The 27,992-nt window shown below is 40.7% G+C and overlaps 2 protein-coding genes across 2 annotated transcripts; both read right to left on the bottom strand.

Annotated features, from left to right (window-relative positions):
* Positions 1-330: 330 nt before the first annotated feature.
* gareml (GRB2 associated, regulator of MAPK1-like) lies at positions 331-19,584 on the bottom strand. Its single transcript, XM_051960949.1, is given in 13 exon segments — positions 331-2,723; positions 4,452-4,621; positions 6,997-7,173; positions 7,175-7,237; positions 7,239-7,407; positions 7,409-7,725; positions 7,727-7,756; positions 7,758-7,784; positions 7,786-7,849; positions 9,826-9,995; positions 10,754-10,884; positions 14,850-14,990; positions 19,092-19,584. Coding segments are annotated over 13 exon segments (2,172 nt in total). The 5' UTR covers positions 19,204-19,584; the 3' UTR covers positions 331-2,122.
* A 5,050-nt stretch (positions 19,585-24,634) lies between these two features.
* atp5mj (ATP synthase membrane subunit j) lies at positions 24,635-27,710 on the bottom strand. The gene is made up of 4 exons (XM_022201355.2): positions 27,567-27,710; positions 25,920-26,043; positions 25,454-25,474; positions 24,635-24,778 (listed from the first exon to the last, which is right to left on the bottom strand). The coding sequence occupies exons 2-4, from the start codon at positions 26,041-26,043 to the stop codon at positions 24,765-24,767; spliced, it is 159 nt and encodes a 52-aa protein (XP_022057047.1). The 5' UTR covers positions 27,567-27,710; the 3' UTR covers positions 24,635-24,764.
* Between the last annotated feature and the right edge of the window lie 282 nt (positions 27,711-27,992).

Genomic DNA, 27,992 nt, shown 5'->3' with positions numbered 1-27,992 from the left:
ATGATCTAATTGTACATGCTGTGTAAAATCCTTTGTCTATATGAAGGCCAGATTACTGCTTATGGATTGAGCTTTGCTTGCACGTGGTTATAATTGTAGTTGAAATAAGATGTCTTAAATAATGATATTCTTTAAACATGGGCCTGGCTAACTTCTGTAATGACCTGTAGCACTGTCCATGTCTCTGATCTGGGATGCTGTTTTGTGTTATCGTTTTCTTTAAATGCATTAACTGTCACTGTATCTAGCCTCTCAACCCACTGTCATGTTGTAGACTCCAGCTGCCCACAACCAAAAACAATGAATGAAGGATGAATGAAATTGTCTGAGGTCATTTAGTTTCTGTTTATTTTGTAATCTCTCATTTATTTCGTCATTGCTCTTAGAGTGACCTTGCAGTTACATGATCACAGAGAGTACATCAGCATCAGTATTATGGGTGTGTAGGGTTTCTGAGACATCATGAGAAAGAGTTTTCAGAAACTTGGCATTAATAAGCAGCTTTTCACCTGGCTGCAGCCCATCAAATTTATGGGAATCTAATGGAATTTAAAGAGGATTGTGTAAGACAGTATGAGAGAACAGCAGCTTGTATGGCAACAGGAGAATCACAAGTGTTAATAAACAAGCTCACAACAACATAAATTGCATTTTCACAGTTGTCTGGAAGATCTTTGTTGCAGAAATAACCCTCAGTGCAGCTAAAGCGACAGTCCCGGGTTATAGAACATTACTATCACCACTACCTAAAAGAGACACACTCCTAATTACATAGGACATGCATGAATTCAGAGCAAGGTCACAGTTCATTTGAAAAGCTGAAGGAAAACATTTGTCCTTTCTGAAAATATTTAGGAACAACATTTTTTTAGTCCTGATTATTTTGATACTGTCTAAGGAAACAGACTCTAGCTTTGTGTATGTTCTCACTTTGTAACTATTTTGGGTAACATTTTGATATAGTTTGATTATTAATTTGACTGCTGATTATTTTTTCAATTAATCAGTTGTCTCTGAAATTTAAGTTTCATCTTTATTATTGTATGATTTGTTGTTGGAGTTTGAATCTTTCGTTGGATTTTGGTGTGTAATGAATAAAAAACTATGGTTCTGAGAACATATTATGCAGTATGATTACATGTATTTTTATGCATGGCTAAACTGAGTATATCTGGATAGGCAGTCTAACGTTTGATAATTCTATTTCTGAGGAACTGAAAATTCTCTTATAGTATGGCAGCATACTGCATATCCGACTACAGACACAAGGAAATTGTGTGTTACCCCCAAAAGGAAAGTTAATAAAAATGCCAGTGCCCCAAAGCACAAAGTGGCCTAATTACAGAATAGCAGTATACAAAAATTGTTCATCGAACCAATAATCATTACCAAAACCTTAGTAATAACTTCACAGAGTGGTAAGATTACTGAATTTTGTACTTTCTTTTTTATTTAGCCTTAAACATCTAGGTCTTTCTTACCTCCTAAGAACCTCTCATTTTGTTATTTGTACCAATTACCTGCCACTGAAGCTTGATGTGACTGATAAAGAAGGCTGTGCAAGAAACCTTCTTAGGGGACAGGTTCAGTGTTACATCCGTGTTATAACATCTTGTACGGGTCAACCATAGAGGCTGTAGATTCCTCAATGTACCTTAAATTGAAATTCACTGAACACCTACTGGTGCAACTAAAAACTGCAGAAATTTTGTTCATCTGTCAAAATATTTCAAGTCAGATTTTATGTGAAATCACAGCAAGAAGGTCACACAAATCCACAGTGTCTAAAACCTTTGTGCCATCTGTCTGTGTAGCATGAATGCGGTTGACTATCTGCCCAAAAGACGAATTGAAACAGGGCACTTTCATCATGTAGCTCTCTGTTGAAGCTATTTGTTAGTAAACTAGTCCTACTCTGTGATTCAGACAGGACATATGCAGTCAGTCTGTCTGGGACTCTTAGTATAAAAGCCAGTCAAGTGTAAGTTCTCCAGTTTGACCACAGTGTGGCGTGGTTTCCTTCAGCTGCAATCGGTGGGGCTCAGCAGCCACTTGTCACAGTGGAAGGCACATTCAGGAGGGCTCAGCAGCCAACAGGCACATTATCAGGAAAGTGTGTGTGTTAGATTTTGGGCCTCCAACCCTGTATGAATTGTGTGATCTTGGTCACATGGAGTCGGCTCAGATGGAAGTCATGTGACAAGATGTCCTCAGTCAGCTGCACCAGAAGGCTGCCATCGATTCGTTCTCTCTGAAACACAGCCACCGCTGCCTCTGATAGGCCAATGAACCTTAGGCAGGCTGACACTTCCTCCAATGACAAAGCAGACAGGTCAGAAGGAGGCCGCCAGGTGGGGTCAGGAGGTGGGGACAGCCCCTCGGTGCCTCCTGTAGATGTCCCACCGCCTTCTGCACCTCTGAAAGAATCTGTAATGGGATTGGCAGCGGGCTCAGGGGAAGGGCAAGGAGACTGACGGTTGAAGGGGTTCAATGCACCGAAGGGAGCAAATCGATTCTGTGGGGGCGGTGGCCTGAGTCGAGGTCCAGAGGAAGCGAAGGATTCTACCCATGGCTCGACCCAGGTGGCCTGTGCAGGCTGAGGAGTGACTGTGGTGTCTGCAGGGATGGCAGAGGCTGGCTCTGGACTGGTGGGGTTGGGAGCAGGGCAGTCTGCCCAGGAGCATGGGTAACAGTACATGGAGGCATCTGGAGAGGGGGAGCAGCTGAGACAGAAGAGGAGAAATTGAGATGAGTTTCTCTGACACATTTTATTTGTTTACAGTATTTTCAGCAAGCCTTGTGACAAGTTCTTCCAACATTAGTCATAAATAGTCATTAAAGTGCTTAAAGAACAATAATTCAGTTTCCTGCAACGACAAGTTGAACATTTTTTCTATGGCAGCTTGACATTCAAAAATGATTTCTTTTGCAAAACCAAATTTAACATACCTGATAAAACAATCAAACACAAAGTTCTTTTAGTGGCTTTTTGAAGCTTTCAATCAGTTTTCTGGGTCATGAGCAGACAGAGTTTGTTACAGAAAATGTAAAATTTTAACCCCTTAATGGCTCTACTTTGTCCCTTTATATAGTATTTTTTATAGCTGGAAGATATGTCTGGACAGAAAAAAGCAGTGAACGCCATGGCTGAGCAGAACCTTGAAACTGCAGAGTACCGATGACAGTGTAAAACGCACATATTCAGTATTTCAAATGTAACAAACCTAAAGAACAGTTTCAAGAACTTGCAGAATGGGACTTTATGAATCATCATTCTTCTTCAGCTTTTGGTTCCAGTTTAAACATGCATGGCAGGATATTGGTAATTTATGTAGAATAGAGCAGTTTTTGAGTTGTATGTGAGATGGTGTATTCAAGCAGCTGAAAATGTGTACAAAGAAAACAGGCGACTTCATAGACCTGCACATTTTAAAGCAAGCAAGAATGTAGAGGACAATATTACCACTCAACTGGAAAGTAGTAACTATTTGTATATGGGTGTTGAGTAGTCATCTCTTCAATGTCTGTAGGTTGTAATTGTGATCACGGCGCTATTACAGTCATCCATTTACTGGATGTTTGTCTGTTGACAGATTGATTTGAAGATTTTATTGTTTATTTTTATGGTTTTAAGTGGGCTGGTCCCACCATATTTAGCAGAACTCTTGTATTATCACAACCCAGTTTGGTTGACCAACCAGGTGATCAGCGAGATTAAATAGATAGATTAAACCTTTATTGATGCCGCAGTGGGGAAATCTGATCTTGAATGATCCGAGATCCAGGTGCAAAAACAGGAGCAATCAAGCCGTCACAGTGACTGCTACTAATGTCTGAGAGTCTTCTGTGGTCTTTATGGGTAGAAAAATGAATGACCAGAGAGCAATTTAGAGTTCAAATGCTCAGAAACAACTCCATAACAACTGGGCAAACATGTGTAAAAGGTTTTGCACAGGTGCTTCTTAAGGACAGCAAATTTTCAGAATATAAAAAGGGGGACTAGAGCACACTGCTGAATTTACAAGTGACTAACAGCATTTCAGCACTACTGTGTCCCTGATGAAGGCACAGTAGTGTTGAAATATTGTTAGTCTTGGCCAAATTCCATCTACTGATGAAGATCATGGGATATAATTGACAGCTCCAGAGGACCTGCCAATATGTGCTTCTGAATAGAGTGTTTTCTCTGTCAGTTTCCAAGGTCATGGCTAAAGTTCCTATTTGCCCATGTTCCTTCCCATATTTTATCTGGGTTAAACAGCAAGAAGGAGGAAATTTGGTGATGTTCTTTGTTGAAGAAACTACAGGTACAGTCACTCAGTAACCATCAGTAACACTCAGTTACTAATGGTGACTGTTGTAATCATAACAATAGTTTACAAATACATTAGATAAAAATTTATAGATAACAGAAAGTGTAATTATTTGCATTTTTGGTAAGTATTCTGTACCTGTCCTGCAGTCCAGAGGAATAGAAGGAGAGGTTTGGTCTCGGAGAAGTGGAGGTTTTGGGGAAGCGAGGTGGAACAGGAGGGCTGGGAGCCGGACTGCAGATGGAGCCTCCTTTGGAGCAGCGAGGGGGAACTGGAGGGGCGATCAAGTAACGACACTCCTCTCTCACCTACACACACAAAACAACATACACAACAACAAAAAAGTTAACTCCGAAAGAGTGACTTCTCAGGAGGTTTTGTGTTAGTGTGTGTGTTCTGCTTGGTAAATGTCAAACTGGGTGACCTTTACACCTCAAACAACTGCCTCATACACAGCAGTAGGCTCTTCACACACACAGACACACTGTAGAGAGTGTCTTGGCAGGCTAAATATCAGGGAGTGAAGAACACTATGTGTGGCAGGGTATAATCCAGTTGCAGAGCAGATAACAACACCCACACAAAACTTCCTGCACTGCTGCCTCCACTTTGAAAGAAGAAATAATAATTAAACAAAACAACAGCATGATAACATGACTCTAATAAATACTTTATACACTAACATATTAACACTGATGCTGAAGCCTTACAGTACCAAAATGTTAACAGCTGAGCCGACCATGTTTTTAACCTGACACACTGTTTCCTCTTTTAAAAACTATTTTTCTGAGATGATTTCATATATGAAAGTGCAAGTCACAGTCCTGTGATAGACTGCTGACCTGTCCAGGGTATCCCCTGTGTCCACCTAAGTCAGCTGGATATACTCCAGCACCGCTATGACCCTAATGAGGATTAAGCATTATACAGATAATAGATGGATGGAAGTACAAGTCACCTTAAGTTTAATATGCGAAGCATGAATTAAATAGAGTAGGGTGTTATGCATGAGCTTTGACAGTACACATATACAACCCTCAGCTTACTGTATTTTACTGTAAACAGCAACCACAACAACTGTACATAAAAAGCTAGTTGCATAGCATGTACACTTGTACAATGTAAAAGACTCAGTGAAACAGGCGCATTTTACTTAAACAAGTTCAATTTTATCAATAAAGCCCATTCACATTAAACTGAAGTTGATTAATCATTCTTCTATGCATATCAAAAGCAGTATTCCAAAAAAACTTATCATATGTGTCAAATAGAAATGAATTGTTTCCTTTTATCATCACAGTAATAGATACAAGCACATGAATGCCCATGAAAAGTTTTGTTAAAGGAAGTAATAATTTTTCATTTTAGGAGAGTAGGTCCAGTTTCCAATAAAAGCACAAAAAGCCAATTTTCCGAATACTTTTAACACCAACAGTAACAGTAGTCTATGATTGAGGTCAAATGTCAATCGTTTATAAGAAAAGTCCAAGGCATGCCCCCTTCCTCCAGCTTATCCTGTTTCACTATCATCTTTGCAGCTGTAATAGTTAAATGGCAACAAAAATAATTGTTGTTAGATCTCTGTTAAAAGGTTGAAATGCTCAGACATTTCTTACCAGTCCAACAGCTGGTAAGTACTTATCTTATAATATTAATCAAAACCCCTGAACTCTGATGATTAAGTCATGAAGCAGGACCCCTAACGAGAATACCTATGACACAGGCTGAGCAGAAAAATGTGGCTTACATATTCAGCAACAGTTTTGTAATGGAGTCCTTACTGTATGTCAACTTAGAAAGAGCAAGTTAGAATGACCTGCCGAAATGATTAATTAAATCACTTTGGCAACAGACTCATGAAGCCAAAATGGGTCAAACATTCTGTTTCCTGTTTTCTGACTTTGTGAGATTATTAATTTTACATAATTTCAGACTGAATTAAACTTTGTTGTCTGGAGTTCTGTTTGGACAAAACAAGTAATGTGAAGACATCTTTTGGGTGAACAACTTTTTTCTATGTGTTTACCATTCAATCTTGTATTTGACAAAACAATTCACAAAATAATCAATCAATAATCCTCACAATATCAATAAAAACTACTCCACCCTGGTTGATTGAGGAATTGTTTTTGGAAGGTACGGTGTTGATACACAGCAATCAACAGCAAACAAAATCCTCCAGATTAAAGTTTCTGCATGTATTGTGACAGCTTGTGTTTTTCTTTGGATCATTAGAAATAAATAGACTGCAGCTTCAAAGCCATATTTTTTTATCTTGAAATCAATAACAATTCTTAATGCAACGACTTCATCAGTATTACATCCATATTCCAATAACAATAAGCTATCCCTGTTCCATTATTGAATTACTGTATAATGTTTCCCGGGCACTGTTTTCGGTTGAGCTGCTCGTTGGCCATGAGGGACACCATGACATGCCAGCATGTATGTGTGTATGTGTTCATGTGCTCCAAGCAGAAGGGCCAGTAAGTGTATGACAGCATTTCCAGGAAGTCGGTTTGTGTTTGTGTGTGTATCAGTGTATCAGTGAGATTTAAAGCTGTAATGTATGAATAATTCAAGCCAGGCATCCTGACTTTTAACAGCCGGATGCGTTGCGGACAGATAAGAAGGATGAGAGACAGAAGATGAAGAGGGACAGGAGGTGATGACTGAAACTCACAGCATCAGATTTCGGAGGTACAGGTGGCGGGGTAGACACTCTTGCCACCACAGTACCAACAGAACCGTCCAATGAGGAAATGAATGGAAGGATATGAGGTTTGGCTCCTTTCCCAAGCCCTCTGCGTTCTGATTGGGTCCACAGTTCCTCATAAGGGATTTCCTCACTGGTCCTCAGTTTCAGCCTCAGTCCACTCAGGAGTCACATAATTCCCTCTCCTCACCTGGTCCCTCCCCTAGCCGCTCTCCGAGAGAGTTCCTGCAGCGCTGTGACACGTTGTCTGAAACCCACCAACATACCCGCAATTGAGAGGTTGCTGACAGTGCCGGTGCCAACGAGTCCTGACCTGACACACACATGCGAGAACGCCGTGGGCTTACACACTCTCTGTCATGCACTCCAATTCTGGACGGGTTCTCTAACAGCACGAGAGTAGGCATCTGGGTCGAACGGCATGTCGCAGAAGAAGGCTCTCTACGCTGCTGTGTGGACGGAGGCCTCAGCAACATTAAACCGGGGCATGCAACGCAGCAACAAGAAGTGGGAGGGGGAGACTTCCTGTCGGCGAAGCACCATGCAGAGCACCACCGTCTTGCTGACAATGTTGAGCAGCTTGTAGCGGTGGCCCTCTCGCACCGCATGACGGTCGTAGGGGTTTCGGGGTGGCCGTGATGGCACAGACACATTGACAGGGAGGCGAACTCTCTCGATAATGCTGCGTACCGTGTGCCTCTCCTCCCAGCATGCCTTGCTCCAGAGGAGGAGCGTGTGCAAAACCGTCCACGGCAAAGCCAAGGGTAGGCTGACACTCTGATTGGTGCGATGGTTCATACAGACCAGACAGGGAGTTTTACTGAAGAGACAGAGACAAGCAAGGTGGATTAGCAAGGCGTCAAAACAATAAATGACATACATACATTAATTCTTTTTTCTTCCGCTTATCCAGAGCAAAGTCATGGAGACAGCAGGCTCCACAGGTCAATCCAGACATCTCCCCAGCAATGGTTTCAAGTTTATCCTGTGGGATACAAAGGCATTCTGACTCCAGGTAAGATAATCCTGCAAGAACTTTAGCATCCTAATCAGTTTGACCGGACCGCCTTAATTGGCTCCTTTCGATGCAAAGTGATCAACAACTCCACTCCAAGCTCATGTGGAAACAAAGTCCCAAATCAGCTCCCTGAGAACTTGCAAGGAAATTTACAGAGAGGGTGAGCGTGAAACGATTACACAGTGCACAAAGCCAACACCACAGTCAGAACAGGCCAGTTGCACAAAACAATATTCACGTCAAAAATGTCATATGGTACACTATGGAATCAGAGAGTCTCCATTTGGTCTCAGTCATCTCTAACGGCTGAGCCGCAGCCACCCTACAGAGGAAACTCATTTCGGCTGCCTGTATCTGTAATCTTATTCTTTTGGTCTCTACCCAGAGATTATGACCATAGGTAAGGGCTGGATTGTGGACTTGACTGGGAAATCAAAAGCTTTGTTTCTTGGCTCAGCTGTCTTTTCACCATGATAGTGTAGTACAACATTTGCATTACTGCTGGTGCTACACCAAGCTGCCTATCCATATCCATATTCTGTCACTCACGAAAATGGTCCTGATGTACTTAAACTTTAATTGGGACAGCAACTCACAACCAACTAAGGTGGAGCAATCAACCAGTTTCTGGAAAGGACCATGGCCTCAGACTTTGAGGTGCTGACTCTTATCCTGACCAGTTCGTACTAATCCGAAAACATGCACCAAAGGTCACAGCCTGATGAAGACAACAGAACCATGTCATCTGCCAAAAGCAGAGACGTAACTCCAACCCAGACAATCTCCTGTAAAGGCTGTGCCTTGCGACCCCATCTATGAATATAACAAATAGGATTAGAGACAAGGAACAACTCTAATAGAGTTCAGCACTCCCCGAAAAAGTATATTTCTATAAGACAGCTGTGCACAACTGCATTGTCAAAGCTGAACAATCGGCACGTATGCCAGAACCATATGTGAATTGGGGGCTGCACAGTGGAGTCGTGGTTAGCACTTTCGCCTTGCCGCAAGAAGATTCAAAATCCTGACCTGGGCCTGGGGTCTTTCTGCATGGAGTTTGTATGTTCTCCCTGTGCATGCGTGGGTTTTCTCCGGGTACTCCGGCTTCCTCCCACAGTCCAAAAATATGCTGAGGTTAATTGATCACTCTAAAATTGCCCATAAGTGTGAATTTGAGTGTGATTGTTTGTCTGTATATGTAGAACTGTGACAGACTGGCGACCTGTCCAGGGTGTCCCCTGCCTTCGCCCAAGTCAGCTGAGATAGACTCCAGCACCCCCGCGACCCTAGTGAGGATAAAGCGGTGTATAGAGAATGGATGGATGGATGAATGATCATGTGTGTAGAGTTGAAAAGATCTCAGCCCCTTTTTATGGTAAGCAAACTTATACATTTTTCTTCTTATTTTTGAATGGAAGAACTAGCAAAAAGAAACAAATCATTTATATCACTTGAAAAAAGAACAATATGCAAAATACAGATAATTGCGAAATAAGGAGTGATTCCCTTTTCCTTGTTTGATGTGCATGTGTAATCACTGCAAGAAGACCATAAAATGCTGTAATTTCTCAACATTTACTTCTGTTATAAAGTTATTTTTTGGCCTTTTTTCAGCTTTATTCCGATAGGTGAAGTGAGAGATAGATAGGAAACAGGAGAGAAGAGTGGGGGGAGGACATGCAGCAAAGGGCCGCGAACCTGCGCTGCTGCAATGGGGACTAGCCCCTGTACATGGTTTGCCCCTGCTTAACCCATTGAGCTATGCGGGTGGTCAGTACTTACTTCTAGGGGTCTTTCCCAGACGTCTCAGAAGTGCAGTCAGTCCTGTCTTTTCCTTAGAGGGTGTGGCACAGAGAAGTTCAGCCTTTCCCATCAATGACAGCTCATCTCCTGCCTGCAGAGTGAAGCTGTAGGGCTCACTGTCCTCACTGAACTCTCCTGAAACCACCTACAGCACACAAATGCATGCGTAAGTGTATGTGATGTCACAACACAGCAAGATAATTAGACTGAAAATTGACCTGTGATCAGACAACCAAAGATACAGAACTGGCTGTAGTTTAAAGCAAAAATAGAGCAAACCACATCTGTAAATGCATTACAGGGGCCTATTCCGTAATTCTCTAATTGTTGGGGCTAAAGCAGTTCCATAAACGGCAATTCAAGCTAACGCAATCAGGCTAATTTCATACAGGTTCAAGTGGTGTAAAGTATTACACTATTAGTATTTACTCAGCTGTTATCACTTGACTGGGGCTATTTAGAATGAGACCTATTGTATGCAGCATAAGCCTAAATGTTTCATATCCCACTTTTTCTTCCCACTATATGTCTTGTCCTGTGTCTTAGTCTGTCCCCCCTCTTTATATCTTTTAATTATTTTAAGTCACAGAGGGACACAGCATACAATAACAGCACCTGTGCTCCTACGGGGTGTTGGGCCGTCCCCTAACCTAACCTAGCCTGTGCCTGGTGGGCTGATACCAACAGTGTGTTCTCCCTCATTTTTTACCTTTTTTATATCTTATATTTTATTATTTTCCTCCCCCATATGTCTTGTCCTACGTCTTAGTCTGCCCCAACCTCTTTTTAATCTTTTATTATTTTAAATCACAGAGGGACACACAGTGTAACATCCCCTAATGTAACCTTAACCAAAACAGCCACACTAAAGCAAGACTTATATGGCAAACTGGCGGTGCTAACCTTGACACTGAAAGTGATCATCTCCATGACAAAAACACGGTCAGGGAAGACTCCAGCAACTTCCTCCACACTGGAGAAATACTGGATGGGGTCCCTGACGTCTCGGTCTTCATCCAACAACTTGAATTTTCCTACAGAGAGGAGAAGAATGAGGGAGGAGGAAAGAAGAAGGAAAGAGTGGATAAAGTTGGTTAAGGAAGTGAAGGAAAGAATGGAAGAAGAGCAAAATGTAGAAAGCCAAGAGAAGAGAAGTGATGGGGCACAAGAAAAGAGGTGGGAAGAGAGGAGTGATAGATGACAAGAAGTTAGGAAAAAGGACGAGGGAGGTAGAGAAGGAAGCAAAGGAAAAAAAGCCTTCATAAAAAGTTGTTTTTGTTCTTTCTTTTTCTGACTGCCTGCAGTCTCAGTACAAAACCACACATACATCGGCAGTAGACACTGTTTGGATGAGAAGAATACAAAGACACCTCGGTGACCTATGACCTGGCACCAGTTATCAGCCAATCGACAGCCGATGGGGTTGTCATGGCAACCAATAAAGGACCCCCATTCTCACGCAGAGCAGAGACACATCACCATGGAGACACTCACACATACACTCTCACACATGCACAACTCTCTCGCTCTCTTTGACCCTATCTTTCCCTGGCTCATCCACTCCTGTCGCTAAATCTTTCATACTCATGACTTCAGTGTTATGTATGTTGTTTCAAATGTACATATTTTTTTTTGTTTATATCACTTTCTGATGTTGTAAAGAAAGAAAGTCAAACCAGCATTGGTGTTAATAGAACATTTCATATAAGTCAGCTTTCCCTTTATTCTTATTAACCAGTTTATCAGAGGGTAACTGAATGACTATAACCATTCAAAGATCCTCCTTTCTCACAGAGTCAGTGTTTTTGAGGGAAAGAGAGAAGAGAAAGTTTTTTTTGTCTGGGAGGCAGAGCAGAATACCAAACTCCACCATCCTCTGCACCAGACTACCTCCTTCTCTCTCTTTCCCTTTCACCCCCACCTTCCAATTCAAAAAGAGCCCCCAGGATAAGGAGCTTCCACTGAACAATACCAGCAAGTGCTATTTTTCAACACAACCCACCAACTCCCTTCCCCCATGAAAAAAGTGACAGGCTGAGGAGGGGTTTGAAATGAAGCAGGTTTTACCATCACTCTAAACAAATTCCAGCTCAATGCTGGAGACTCTTACAAGTAAGAGGATTTTTAGATAGAAGTGAGACTCCAAATGTTACCAACAGACAACATATTTACAAGCTACTATTACTTTGTGAGGCTTTTAAATTCATACACATAAGACCTTAGCTGTTAGTTTCACATCACAAGTGCGGCTGTGGCGCCACTGCTTCCCTCAAATCCATTCATGACAAGGGGTCATTCAGCTTTCTGCCCTCCACACTTCAGTCATCCTGCCTCTCACTGATGGGCAGAAGAGGATACACACAGACAGAGAGGAGAAGAAGGAGGGAGGCATCCTTCCCTCCATCCCCAGGGGTAAACCTATATTGCTCTCATCCTAAGCTTATTTAGACTTCCTGTATGAAGTCATCACACAGACATTAGCTCATCACTGGTGATAGCCTGTGATTCCACAACAGCTCACCTGCCATATTCAAAGAGACACAAAAGTGGTCCTAAAAGTATTCTGGCTTTTTCACACCCACTAGAATGGATCGTTAACTAAAAAGGTCATCCGGCTGAAAGGCTCTGAGCAGAAAGGCTCAGACTCTTCCTTTGTTTTGCCAGATAAAAAACTGAGAGCAACCTGTGGCAGCCCTGACAAGGCTGTGACTAAGGCCTGTTTTACTCTTACAGTAAAGACCGTTTTCCCTATTACTAATTGGGTAAAGACAAACATGGGAACCTTTGAAAAAGACTAAACAACCAACTGATCAAAAGTTACAACCAAAAGTGAGCGTAAAAAAAGTCATACACGAGTTTGTGCTTTGTATTTTCAAGCTGGACAGCTTAACTCACATGTTTAAATCAGTTTTTCTGCACTGCCAAAACCCACTGAATGCAAGCATGAGAAAATCCTGATTACTCTTTGCTATTTTTTTGTTGGAGTTTTATTAGACAACCTCTATATATTTAATACATTTCAGCATATATATTTGTTTTTTATTATTTAACTACTTCTTATCTTCTTAATCATTAATATGGGTAATACTTGCTGTCACATGCTTTCAGTTTGAAAAGCTGAAATGTCTAAAATGACAATGATCTCAATCAAATCTTCTTTCATTCTCCTGAAAAGAACCCTGAGAGGCGGCAGTAGTGTGAGGTGACATCAGCGCTCCATCAGTGGAGGAAGCAACGGAGAGGAGGCATTAAGATCCAGTTACACAGTGAATAATGTGACTGGACTTAGAGTCGGAACAATGGGATTGTGAGGATGAGTTACGGTGAGGTCATTCAGACTAGACGTATTCAGCAGCAAGACAACAAGTCAATGGACGGGAGGAGTCATGGAAAGTCAGATGATTGCTGATTGGATGTGTGAATGTAAAGGCTTGTAGTGAAATGCATCTGTCTTTACATTATGGTTTCAAGTTAGGACATCACATTTGTAACATTATTCAGCATTCCTAACTGTAACTAGTTAGGCTACCAGGTGACAAAGCAAAGGAAAAGCCACGATATAGTGTCTTAGTGTGGTGTGTGGCCACCATATGAGGCCACAACAGTTTCAGTGCACCTTGGCATTGATTCGGCAAGTCTCTGGAACTCTATTGGAAAAATGAACACCATTCTTCAAAAAGATATTCCCTCATTAAGTGTTTGATGATGGTGTTTGAAAGTGCTATTTTGTTCCAAAACCTCTCATAGGTATTCAAAATGGCTGAAATGTGATGACTCTAAAGGTCACAACATATGACTGACAACATTTTCATACTCATCAAACCATTCACTGATCCTACCAGTGCACTACGGAAGACATTGCCCTTGAAGAGGCCACTTCCATCAGGATAAGAACTGTTACTTCATAGGATAAAGGTGATCACTCAGAGCAACTCTGTACGGATTTGCAGTGACTCTGCCCTTTAAGGATCATAACCATGGAAGCAAAATAACCCCCAAAGCATCCTAAAGCAATCAAATCCCCTCAATGTATGGGTCAAAAGCTTAGGTTCCGCCTCAATTTACCAAGACTAATTCATCGTAAATATGGCTGTGATAATAAGTAGGCTACTTTTGGGCAAGTTATTACAGGACAGCTCTTTTTGTGAGTGTCAGCTACACTTAATAATTAGGAAAATCTCCGTGCATTGCCTGGAAACCTACTTGTGAGCTCATACGATAGAGTGCCTCTTGACAGAAAGCAACCAGAAGAAAGTAACATGAAAAGAACATGTAACCTCAACGAGGAAGGACTTCAGTCAACCTAAATAGGGTTTGAACCAATAAGCCTGCACTATGATAAACATGTGGATAACTTCACGTAGTTATTATCACTATAAATTTAATTATAGATACTAACAATTATGTGACAGCTCTTGATCCTGGGAGTTTATATTTTTGTTCTGTGATATATCTGCTTTTGAAAGTTTTCTGGCAGTTCACAGATAAATCACATTTTTACTAATATGGTTCACATAAGAAAAATGTCCTGAACATGGAGCACTGAGTTTGAAGGTATTTTAAAGCCTCTATAGCTTCTGAAACTTTCAAATTCATCTTTAGATCATGCTGACCAACCTTATTATCTGAAGAAGAGATTTCCCTAGGATGTTTTACTGAAAAGTTTAACAAATTTGGTAAAACATCCTTGCACGCTTCACAGGAAATTACAGCACAACAGACAACATTACTTTGCACTATAGGCATGTCAGCCAGCTGCTATTTTGTCTTGCCTTTTCTCAAAGAAGCACAAATTCCCCCCAAAAATAGAACAAGTGGAAAATGTTGACCTTGTAACAAAAATGTGAGTTTATTTCTTATCCCTAGAGGACATGTACTATTTAAGGAAAATTGGCATTGTAAGGACATGTATAAAATCTTTAGCATTTTTAAAGGATTTTGTGTCCCGTATTAGTATATAAAAGCACTGTGTACTGAGAGTATGAGCATGCATGCTCACCCTGGTACTGCAGAGGGATGTCAATCTTAGGTCCAATTACGTAGTGTCCCTCCTCTAAGCTGTGGGCTGTCACTGTGGTCCACTGACGGCAGGAGTGTAAGAGCACCACATCCTCTTCTGACAGACCCTCCACACATTCACCTGCAGCACACAAAGCAACACACAGAAGGGATAAACAGCATCACAGACTCAGGAAAACAACAGCTTTTTCATTTCTAAGGTCACACTAAGTTGCTCAGCAGCGGAAAACGCTAAAACCATACACACACAAAATGCACTCAGGATTCAGTGTTCATAATTGCAACCATCAGTGACGGTTCACCACCCCTAACCTACTCATCAGGACCTTGCTATGTAACTGGCAACCTACTATTACAAAGCCCCCATACACACAGAGAGAGAGAGAGAGAGAGAGAGAGAGAGAGAGAGAGAGAGAGAGAGAGAGAGAGAGAGAGAGAGAGAGAGAGAGATAGGTCTCCAGCTTTCACAAGAACTGGGTAGCACAGCAGCATTGATTTCTGCTGATAGCAAAATGGTAGGTAGAATTCAATCACACAACAAACACAGATGTTACTCCCAAGCCTTTGAATTTAACAATCATGCTGCTAGATGACTGAAGAATAACACAGCACAGTGAAAGTAGATTCTAAGTAGAATAAATGTAATTGTTAGGAAGGCTATTTTGTTGCCAGGGTTATGTGATAACCACCAATATTACTTCAGTTGATGTGTTTAAAGCAAAAACTGGACACAACAGCAATATTCCAACAACAACTTGTAGCTCTGGGCAACTTGTTTTGCATCTTTGCTTTAGTAACAGCTTGGTAATAAGTTACTGCTGATTACAGCCACACTTACCTCCATTTACACCGAAGAAGTGAGTACACCTTATTGAATCATCACTTTACTGTCACATGATTCAAAATTACATCAACTTACAGTTCAAAGTTTATGGAAAATTAAAAACTAATGGTTTTTCACTCATGAGTCCCCGTATCATTACTGTCCCACCTCTGTGCTTCACTATTGAGGCTATTCATTAACTGTGGTAGTCCGGCCACATGTTCTACCACATCTAAGCTGAAAAAATGTATCATGATCTCATCTGACCAGAGAATGATGCGAAATTACATTGCTGTACCAAGTCTGAAATATTTGCCTGTCTGTTTTCAGAGCTAGATTTCGCAAGCAATGCTCCATCTGTCATTTTAGGAGGACAGTTACTACAGCACTCATTAGTGGTATTATGGCTCTTTTGTTGCTCTTTCTAGAGCTCCTGATTACTGCTGCAACTTGTGTTCCACTTATTTTATTTGGTCACAGATCTTCAACTATCATTTTCCACATTTCTGAAGTCTCACAATGACATTTTTAATTACTCTGCCAATTCTTTTCTATGCTCATCCACAATGTAGACAGGCAGAGTACATAGATCAAAAACTGACAGAGTTCTGGTGTTCTCCGTTCATTTTAGAGTAATGTTCATGTAATTAAGGCTAAAAGTTTTGGTGAGCACAGGTTTTTCATATACGACTGTGTCAGTAATAACTGGTGTGTTCATTTTAGTTGTACTAAGTTTCTACTTTGGAGCCTGTGCTTTCAATATTGTCAATGAACTTGTCTTTGACTGCTCAGAAGAGAAAATATTCCACTGTTCAACTATAAAATAATTACTGTGAGATGATTCAACTTTGAATCATTTGATGTTTACATGACAAAAACCCTGTTTCACATCCCAACTTGGGCCTGTGATCTTTCTGCATAGAGTCTGCATGTTCTCCCTGCATGTGTGGGTTTTCTCCAGGTACTCTGGCTTACTCCCACAAACCTAATGAGGATTAAGCGGTGTAAAGAAAATGGATGGATGGATTTTTTTGCTGTATATTGTAGGTTTTGTAGGCTAATTCATGTAATGCCACAAAGACAATTTACCTTGTGTACCTTATTTATTTGCCCGAATGCAATCAGTTAAGTCGGTGTTTCAACTGATATCATGCTGTATGAAGTACTGTATGTCTATTAAATGCCATCATAAAAGTCTCTATCACACTGAATTACATCCTTGGCCACATATCACTGAAACACAGCCTCTCCATACAGATACTCACTGTTGTTCTTCGTTGATGAGGGGAAAAGCTTACTTGCCCCCATCACTGCCTGTTGTAAATAAGTGATTACAGTCTGGGTTGGCTGACTATGCAAACAGGGAGGTATCTGTGGGGTAACTACAGTGCAGTTAATAAACACCCACGGGTGCTCTGTTCATACAATGAACACGCGCGCCGCCAAAAGTAAGGTGCGTAATTTTCCGGGACCATGACACGACCTGGGTGCGCGCTTTTGTCCACCGAGGAAAGTTGGAGGTTTTCCGCCTCGTCGCTGCTCGTTAGTATTCACTACATTCACCGACAGATTACAGCATTTACATATGAAAAGAATTGAGCAGCACTTCAGCAGCACAACAGACACTTTGTGGCTTTCCGGGCCTCGCTGGACTGGAACAACTTTGGCCATGACACCCATCACCCGTTCCCAAAGTGAAGACACCAAACCTGGTGAAGCAGGGAATCATGTTGGCAGAAAACCAGAGAACAAATAACAAGCAAACTAAAAACATAAATAAAATTTTAAAAAAATAAGAATGACATGAAAACTTCTTTCGGCAAATCAGCCGGTTGGTGTTGAAATGGTAAGGTTGATGTCTGTATATAAATGCTGCACTTCCGTAAAGTTAGCAACATTAAGCAGATTTAGCGGACATAAAGGCATGCTGGTTTCAAAATAAGAAACCCTGATAGTTGGCTTAATAACTGGATATATAGCTTCCCTTATATTCGGTCATATATCAATACATCTGAAATAATGCATTTGATGTACAAAAATACAAATGATCTACTCCTGTGAAGCTAATTTGTGCTTGTTTTCTGACAAAAAAGCCTTAATTTAAGCAGTTCATCTGACCAAATTATACATTTTGTCAAAAAAGTAGAACCATTTAGGCCATTTCAACTTTGTCTTTACATATATAATCAAATAACCTGAATATAATGATGGTAAACAATCAGTGGGTTGAAAATCATAATATGTGAGGAAAGTCACTTGTCACAATGTTCAGGACACAAGACAAGCTGAACAGAGGATTGTAAGAAGTTGTGACGTAAACTTGTTATGTACATTTTGTTTGTACTCTGTACAGTGTACAACAAACTAGTGGACCAAATATCGCTGACTGGGCTCATTCTTCTCATGTGTGTAGAATAATTCTGAGTAATTCACTGAATGTGGCAGACGAAGACAACCACAACTTAGATGCTGTTTTACTTCAAAGCAATATGAGCTACATATTTATTTAATCCATCAATGACATTGTGTCATCCTGAATCCATACACCGATGATAATCATTTCATCTTGATTACATTAATTCATTACAGCAGTTTAATGCATGTTAGTGGATTCTCCTGAAATGAATTGTGGAAGCCACAACTTATAATCTCTTATGTTACTGAATATGTGTTAAACTACTTATCTGCACCTACGTCATGTGCACAATTCTATATCACTCTTGTACATTCTGTTGATATATATATATATATATATATATATATATATATATATATATATATATATTACCTTCACTTTATACTCTAATATTCTGTGTTGTCTTATTTTTTGTCCCTTTATTGAATATCCATGTTGCTGTAAAACTTAATTTCCTTCCTGGGATTAAGTCTAAGTTGATTACCTCTATCAGCTCAACATAATCGGTCTATGACTACTTAGAATCACCGTCTCAAAAGATGGAATTTACCTATATTTGCTTATATATTCTGTCATTTAATTCAATTAATTGTTTCTCTGTTACCTTAACTCTGTGACAAGTTCGCAGATGTATTTTGAGAACTGTAGCTGGAAGCGGCCATTTTTTCTGCCAACTTGACACCGTTAGAAAGCTCAACAGACTCAGTGAATTTCTACAGTTGTTGATAACGCCATGCATCGTTACACTCACAAAAATCCTGAAAAACACACTTTAATCGACAAAATGTTTACATTTTTTACATTTTTCTGATCGTAAAACCATATTCATGGTTATTTATCTCACCAGTCCCACGGGTATCCGAACTCCAGCAGCGATGGAGGAGCGTCAGAGTTAGCTAACAACAGTTTTCAAAAGCAGACAATATGGTGAAAAGTTTATCCCGACCGAGTCTCCAGTCTGGACACCTGCTGAGGTTTCTTACCGTGAGCCAGGCGGACAAGAGTGGGCAGACGGAACTTGCTGACCACCGCGTCCAACGGCAGCGCCAACGGGCTCCAAGTGATCTCCGACAGGCTCGCCGACAGCTTCTCCATCCTCCCGGGTCATCACGGTAGCGGAGATAGAGGTGATGTAGAGGATGAAGGTGTTGGTGTCAGCGGGGATGGAGAGGGTGAGGCGAACGGTGTCGGTATAGTGGAAAAGAGTTTCGCCATGTTTGAATGTAGCAGCGCAAGCAAGTCAGGGACAGAGCGCACGAGCCCGGAGAGGGAGGGAGCGCGAGCCCTCTGTCGTTCTCTGCGTGTGTCGCTGACCCACCAACATCCAAACCAAACGCGAACCGAACGGAGGCTCACTCTGAATTAGCTTTTATTAAATATAATGTAGAGCAAAGACGGCAGACATGTCTCCTGTAGCCTTGTAACTACATCGTTTTCCACGTCAGTCATTGCATCACTGTGTCCACAGAGGTTAAACTGTGTAGGCGGCTCAGAACAGAGTTTATCAACCTTTAGTTGCCAGTCGCCGCATTTTCTCATCCCAAAAGCTAGAAGACCTACTCAGGACTGAAGCTAAGTACATTTACTCAAACTGTATGCACATTTTTGTGTACTCTGAGCTAAAACTAGTGCAATCTCATAGAATTGTACAGCAATAAACCCTATTTTCATTAAGGTTATAATGTTCAGCAGAATAAGCTGGATGGTGGTAGGCTAAACAACACAGACACCTCTCTCCACAGTCGACAGGAAAGCAAACCACAGACTCACAAATTACCAGAAGAGTGATTCAACGTTTCAGCTATTACATACATATACATTACATCCCTCATAGAGGCAGGGGTGAAGCCAGGGGGCTAGAGGGGGCCACAGCCACCACAAACTGAAGTTTGGCCACCCCACCTGGCCAGCCCTTTGTTAGAGACTTACACACACATAAAGCAGAAGTTATATGTTAAGCCTAATGTAATTTAAACTGTAATATCAACAATGTAAAAACTATATATGTAACTTGGACTCACAGAGATGAGTTTTTAGAGGTGTAATCAATGCCTGGAGCTGGACCTAAATTAACATAGCAAAATGTACTAAAATTATGCAGAAAATTTCCACTTAAAATAGTGTTTGTATGCACTTATTAATGCCTTTAATATAAGTATTTTTACATGAAAGCAAACTCTTCCTGTCCTAAAATGGCATAAATATAGTTTGACATTGTAGTTTTTTCAGTAAAATTTGTAGATTTATAAAGTTCCTGCATCTTGCTACGCCTTACTTTCCCTACTCTCTGCAGCTCAAGCACACCAGCTTGCATACTGTAGAAATACTCTATGCTCCACAGTTGGAGTAATTCAGTCATGTTCAAACCTGAAACCAATCTAGACGGTCATTGGTACACTGCAGTTTGACGCGGGAACTGCTCAGCCATGGCACTGATTGCTTATTTCACTCAAGATGGGCTTTACAACATATAAAACACACCATATTGACATGTTAAGAAGGTTAAAATGATTAAAAAAATTTCACTGAAAGGGATCTGTAAAATTTTGAATAGCAAAATATGACACAACATGTAACTGTCCAAAGACAGTGATTTTTGGACTTTCAAATTGTTGGTTTTTGTGTTTATATTATATATGTGTGAATTTGTATTACAGTTGTTCATAATGAGAGAGGTGAATGTACACCTTTAAAGGTCACATGGCTGCAGTTTAGGGCTGCACAGCGGAGTAGTGGTTAGCACTTCCGCCTTGCAGCAAGAAGATCCCCGGTTCACGTCCCGGCCTGGGCCTGGGCCTGGGATCTTTCTGGATGGAGTTTGCATGTTCTCCCTGTGCATGCGTGGGTTTTCTCCGGACACTCCGGCTTCATCCCACAGTCCAAAAAATATGCTGAGGTTAATTGATTACTCTAAATTGCCCATTGGTGTGAATGTGAGTGTGATTGTCTGTCTGTATATGTAGCCCTGCGACAGACTGGCGACCTGTCCAGGGTGTCCCCTGCCTTCGCCCGAGTCAGCTGAGATAGGCTCCGGCACCCCCCGCGACCCTAGTGAGGATAAAGTGGTGTATAGAGCATGGATGGATGGATGGATGGCTGCAGTTTAGCGCGGGGTCACTCGTGTGGGATTGTGGGTCGTAGCAGCACGGCTACAGAGGAGAACGCCATTGTTGCTTCAGAGAGTGGCATTCTACACGGTCTGAGAAGCGCACACGGTGAAGTGACTTTGGTGTTTTATTTGTTTTTCGATTTTTTATCAATTATTTGTTCACTTGTGTTATCTAGCACAGTTTGTACTGCCGTGTGGGACTCGCCTAGCAATGGAAAGCTAGTTTGGAGTTTGTCTAATTTTACATATGAAAATTGTGAAACGTTTTGGATATTTTTGATGTTTGTATATATTTTTTTTAAATCATAGTTTTCCCAGTGTCAGCAGACTGCAGGAAATAAAGGTCAAAAGACATCAGTATGAAACATGGCCTTCTTTACATCGGACCGGAGTAGCTGCACAACATTTTTTGCATTCTTGCATATTTAGGGACCAGTGACATAACATAACACTGGAACAGGAAGCAACAGTCATAGTTTCACCAGATATCTATTTAATGATGTAGCACTACAGTAGAACAAATTCAGGAAAGCTTACATACCAGACTCTTATCTCATTCCTACCACTAAAAGTAATCAGCTCACTTGAGTCCCAAGAGAGAAACTCTGCAAAGGCACAAGTGACAGGAGAGAAGTCACCTGAGCCTGTTCAGTTCTGTCACAACTACAGCGGCCTCTAAACAGACATATTTAAACAGGTTTTTTGTACAACTTCAGGATGTTGAGAGGCTTGCAATATTAATGACACACACTTATATTGTTGTCACATTAAGAGAAACAATACACCTTCTAAACACAAGTTGTTCTAGTGTATAAAATCTTAACACTTGTATGCATTATCATCAACACATGGAGACAATAACCCTCCTCATTCAGCACTACATTTGTGGCCTCAGGCAGGACTCTGGTCAACTCACTCAGTTCACTGAACCAAACTGTACACAGAAACCTATTCATTTGCTATTGATTTTTGTCAACGAATCAGTTGTGATGCTACAGTGCTTTGTCGTAACTCAGGGTGAGCACTTCAATAAATTATATAACCCATGTTAAATCTACAATTGTAAATTAGAGCACTATTAAAATGCAAAAATAACAAGGTTGGACTACTATCAAATGCCCTTGTCCCATCAAAAACTTTTCATTAGGGAGTTCTGGCTCTCCAGAATGACTAACTACTTTGTACACCCGCTCAGCATCAAGCATGCCAGTGCTGTGGTTTATTCTCTGTTTAGTCAGTTAAAATGCAAACCCAAACAGTGATTCATTGGCTATAAATTGCTCACTCATTCCTATTTTTTTCCAAGAGGATATGGTGAGCACTGAAATACAGAAGGATGCAATTGTCCCAAGGATCAAATAGCTTGGTCTCAACCAACTAAAGTACTTTTGAAGTGAGCAAGACACTAAACTGGAATGCAGCAGTTTGCAAATTTTTTCCTCCGTAGCCAGTGCTAAATTTTTCATAAAAATCAAATTTTCATGTTTGTGGATTTTTAGCACCATCTATTATCAATGCTACATACCTACAAAATTTGTTGTGGTAATCTGAAATTATGACTGATAGCAGATCTTTGATAATTCTTTACTGTAAGCTTTTGGAAACTGTTTCAATCATACAGAGCAGAATCTAAGACTAGCTGACTAACTTGTGCCTGACTGAATGTAAAAGAAATAGCTCATGGACTGTGTGGTTTCAGCTTGAGACACAGTTGCAAGAAAGTGATACATACTTGTTAAGAAATGATATACACTGGTCTGATCTGGTTAAAAAGTCAGGGTAAAGGTGATATAGCATTCAAGCATTTCCAATAACAAGATACACTATATTGCCAAAAGTATTCACTCACCCATCCAAATAATCACAATCAGGTGTTCCAATCACTTCCATGGCCACAGGTGTATAAAATCAAGCACCTGGGCATGCAGACTGTTTTTACAAACATTTGTGAAAGAATGGGTTGCTCTCAGGAGCTCAGTGACTTCCAGCATGGAACTGTGATAGGATGCCACCTGTGCAACAAATCCAGTCATGATATTTCCTCGCTCCTAAATATTCCACAGTCACCTGTCAGCTGTATTGTAAGAAAGTTGAAGTGTGTGGGAACGACAGCAACTCAGCCACCAAGTGGTAGGCCACGTGAACTGACGGAGCGGGGCCAGCGGATGCTGAGGAGCATAGTGCCAAGTGGTCACCAACTTTCTGCAGAGTCAATTGCTACAGACTTCCAAACTTCTTGTGACCTTCAGATTAGCTCAAGAACAGTGCGCAGAGAGCTTCATGGAATGGGTTTTCATGGCCGATCAGCTGCACCCAAGCCATACATCACCAAGTGCAATGCCAAGCGTGGATGCAGTGGTGTAAAGCACGCCGCCACTGGACTCTAGAGCAGTGGAGACGCATTCTCTAGAGTGGCAAATTGCGCTTCTCCATCTGGCAATCTGATGGACGAGTCTGGGTTTGGTGGTTGCCAGGAGAACGATACTTGTCGGACTGCATTGTGCCAAGTGTAAAGTTTGGTGAAGGGGGGATTATGGTGTGGGGTTGTTTTTCAGGAGCTGGGCTTGGCCCCTTAGTTCCAGTGAAAGGAACTCTGAATGCTTCAGCATAACAAGACATTTTGGACAATTCCATGCTCCCAACTTTGTGGGAAGATTTTGGAGCTGACCCCTTCCTCTTCCAACATAACTGTGCACAAGTGCACAAAGCAAGGTCCATAAAGACATGGATGACAGAGTCTGGTGTGGATTAACTTGACTGGCCTGCACAGAGTCCTGACCTTAACCCGATAGAACACCTTTGGGATGAATTAGAGCAGAGACTGAGAGCCAAGCCTTCTCGTCCAACATCAGTGTGTGAGCTCACAAATGCGCTTCTGGAAGAATGGTCATAAATTCCCACAAACACTCTCCTAAACCTTGTGGACAGCCTTCCCAGAAGAGTTGAAGCTGTTACAGCTGCAAAGGGTGGACCGACATCATATTGAACCCTATGGATTAGGAATGGGATGTCACTTATGTTCATAGGCGAGTCAAGACAGGTGAGCGAATACTTTTGGCAATAGTGTATATGGATAGATCTTATTGGTTTAGAGAAGCAGACAGGTCACCTACATCAGTTTTCTTAAGTCAAAAGTTTATATGATCTTAATGCTAATAGTATAGTGTACACTAGTAGCAAAGTATTTATGGGCCATACGAAATACAAGAAGTATTTTTGCTAAAAATGTTCAGATTTTCTGTAGATACTGGATGTTTTCACTGTGCTGCTAAGAGAAAGGCCTAAGGTTTATTCCCACACCCCTTTATTAATCATTATTCTGTTGCTTTTTTCTGTATGGTCACCATTGCATACAAAAAAATCAATTATTTTATACCCTCAACATAACACTAAGTCAGAAAAATTCAATGAAATGAGTGAAGTTTAGGAAAACAACTTTATTTGTTTCATATTAACAAAAATTCAAATATGAAGCTGGAATCCTGGATTGGGGGCATGGGGTAATAATTTCTCAACAGGTGGAGGGGTGGTCTGCATGGTGGAAAACTCAATGAGCTGGTTCTGCAAAAAAGCAACAAAATATAGGTTTAATCACAGCAAAGTGCTGAAAAATAATAATCTCTGTACAACAGTGAAAGACCTAACAAATTAACACTTAATTCATTCTAGCAGCAAAAACCACCACAAAAATCAGGCAGCAATGACAGAATTGTGTGTGACCTGTCAGTGACATCTAGAGGGAAAGACATGCAACTGCACAAAATCTGACATGCTTTGACCTGACTTTTGCTGTTTCTATTAGGTTCTATTCTCTTCCACATATCTACATCTATTGGAAATTCTAATTAAAACATAGTGTAGACACACATTTGTAAAGGATGCTACTCAAGTCTTCATCACTATGAAGAACAAGCCGTCGCGAAAAATCATCCATCATTTTATATGCAATTCCATATTATTTATGATTTGAAAATTAAACTTACAAATGTAATAATCAGGCAAAAATGTTTAATCCAGGGACTGAACGGCCCACAAATTTAATATTCTCATAAATCAGCCTTCATTGACTTACAGCAGTGCCTGCAATAGTCAATATACCTAGAGATCAGGTATCATTAGGTATACCAACCACCACTATATAAAAGTTCAGTACACAAATTTATATCATACAGTCTGTAAAATCAAATTGCCAGAACCTAATTATATAGCATGAGTGAAAAATGGTAAAATACTCACTGGCTTTCACAGCTTTCTTGCCTGGAAAGGAGAAAAACAGACATTTATGTGTCACATTGAGACACTCTACAATGAAATATATTCAACTGTAGATTGTTAAGTATTTTAGTACTTATTCAGCGGCATGGAAGACAGATTTAATTCACACCCATTTCTAAAATCAGTAGTCTCTGTGTTGTACAGAAATTGAAAACAAATGCCTTTGCTATGCAATTTCTACTTGCGTTTATAAACGAAGCCAGTTCACCCTGTACAAAAAAGTGCAAAAACTGTTTCTTCACTCTCAGACTATTTAAGCCAGTAAAGTTACATCAGATACAAGATTCAATATGTCCCACCAAGTTTGCATATCACATTCCATAGAACAAACAAACAAAAAAAATCAACTACACTCCTGCATATTCAGTTCATATAACTAAAACTGCATTTTCCACATACCGTACAAATCAAAAAGAACTGAACTCACCCCCATAGGAAATTTTGTAGTACAAGTATGTCATGATGCCAACTCCCACCCACATTTCTTGGTATGCCTTAGTGTAGTAAGGGCCCACCGTAGCCCACCAATTGGCAAACATGCGTCCAGCCATCTGTAGAAGAAAACACCAGCATAGTGTCAGAACAGAGTTTATGTACTTAAAGAAGTTTATTTCTGCATAGGTATGGTGAGCTAGAACACCTGAACACCTAAGCAAAGGTGGCACACATTCTCCATCCAGAGAAAGACCACATCAAAGTTCATTCATAATTTGACCAGTTTTTTGCCCAACTAACATCACACAATTTAGTGCTTACAGGAGTTCACACATGGTATAATGCATTTATACATCAAGGTAAGGCTAAACAACTTCAAATTGCAATTTGAAACAATGCAATTAGCAAATCACAAAGGACATGGTGTAGGCCATACACTATGTAGTTTATGTAATATGTCTGATACAGAGTTTATTTTTTGTTGTTACTTTATTTAACCTACTTAGATGCTGCTCCTGAGCCATGAATGACCTGCCCGTTATAATGTCTGAGACTGATTACGGAAATGTCCTATTATTTTCCTATTAGAATTCTTCTGTTTTTCATTGTTATTAATTGGTGCTGGTTAAGGCTTTGGGTTACTGATCAGAAGGTCGTGGGTTCAAGCCCACCCTCACCAGCACCAAGCTGCCACTGTTGGGCCCTTAAGCAAGGCCCTTACATACAACATACTGGGATATATGAAAAGACAGCATATTGTTGTACTCTGTGCAATGGCAATAACATCAAATAAATAGAAGTTTTAAGCAGTTCATATCTTTAAGTTATCATTCTTTCTAATATAGAGCAGCTAATATATTGGAAGTGACTCGTGGTAATGTACCATCACATACTTTAAATCTACTGCTAATACTGAACAAATAGCAATATTTGAAAAATAACCTGATATTATCCTTGAATCGTTTAGACTGCATTAATTCTGACCAAAGTCAACCGACATATAGTAGTTCTTCATGGAGACAATTTTGCTGCTCAATAACACTAGCCGATTTGCTCACTGCTGGACTGGGATTAACTTGACCCTCAGCTGTGTCTGGTGTAACTAATGACTTTGGCCAAATGGGAAATAGTGGTCCAAAGAAGAGATGAGGTGGCCTTACTTCTTTTTGACTTTCCATGTTAGGTGGATAACACATTCTGTTTATAACTTCACGTGTCTAATCGTTTAACTTACCGAAGACAGAGTAACGTGAGCTAAAGCTAATGCTACTGATAATTTTCAATATCGAATCAAGCTAGCTGTACTTAAATCAGAGTTAGCGTCAAGTGTTTGCACGTCGGTCAGAGAGAGAGGAGACCACTTACGAGGAGAGATACAACAATGTGATCTACAATGCTTTTACTTAACACGACTAGCTAACTACTTCAATGAATGACTCATAATGTATGTTAGCTTTGCCTTCTCTATCGAAGAACGCAACTAGCCTTGGCTAAAAGCTAGGTAGCTGAGTACACCTTCCAAAGTAGCACACATGACCGTGGTGACAGCGACTTCATGTTTAGCCACAATTGTGTTGCAAAGACAGTGGTCCTGTTATAAACAGTCACTTTGCTAAATAAATATGAACTCTTGTCTTACCTTTTAGTTTGTCAAGCTGCTGTGGGAAGGTCAAGACAGACGCTTCTGCTTGATGTCAAAGTCGTGGGGGAAGCTTCTTCTACTCTCTACTGTGTAGATCCTCATTTATGGTTTGGTATGTAGCGCCACCAAATGGAGCTAAACCGTTAACTTCTTCGATAACTGTGGTCAGATCCGTTGGCTCCACCTTGAGGACTTGATGATGAATGCTAACCACAGGCTCTGTCCCTTTGCTTGTTCCTGTTTTAATATTGAAACTGAAATGAGGGAATAGTGTGTGCTTGTTTGCACAACACGTTCGTAGCAAGACCTGAATTATTTCCTTATTCACAGCACATCTTCCATTCAATCACACTCAACCAAGTGGTTCTGACCAATTAAAAACAATTTAAACAGATTTTAAAGTAACTCAAAGATTTTATAATG

This window comes from Acanthochromis polyacanthus, chromosome 16 (genome assembly GCF_021347895.1).
Source record: "Acanthochromis polyacanthus isolate Apoly-LR-REF ecotype Palm Island chromosome 16, KAUST_Apoly_ChrSc, whole genome shotgun sequence".
Classification (NCBI taxonomy): Eukaryota; Metazoa; Chordata; class Actinopteri; family Pomacentridae; genus Acanthochromis; species Acanthochromis polyacanthus.
The sequence above is the reverse complement of the archived record's forward strand: the minus strand, read 5'-3'. Positions and strand labels throughout refer to the sequence as shown.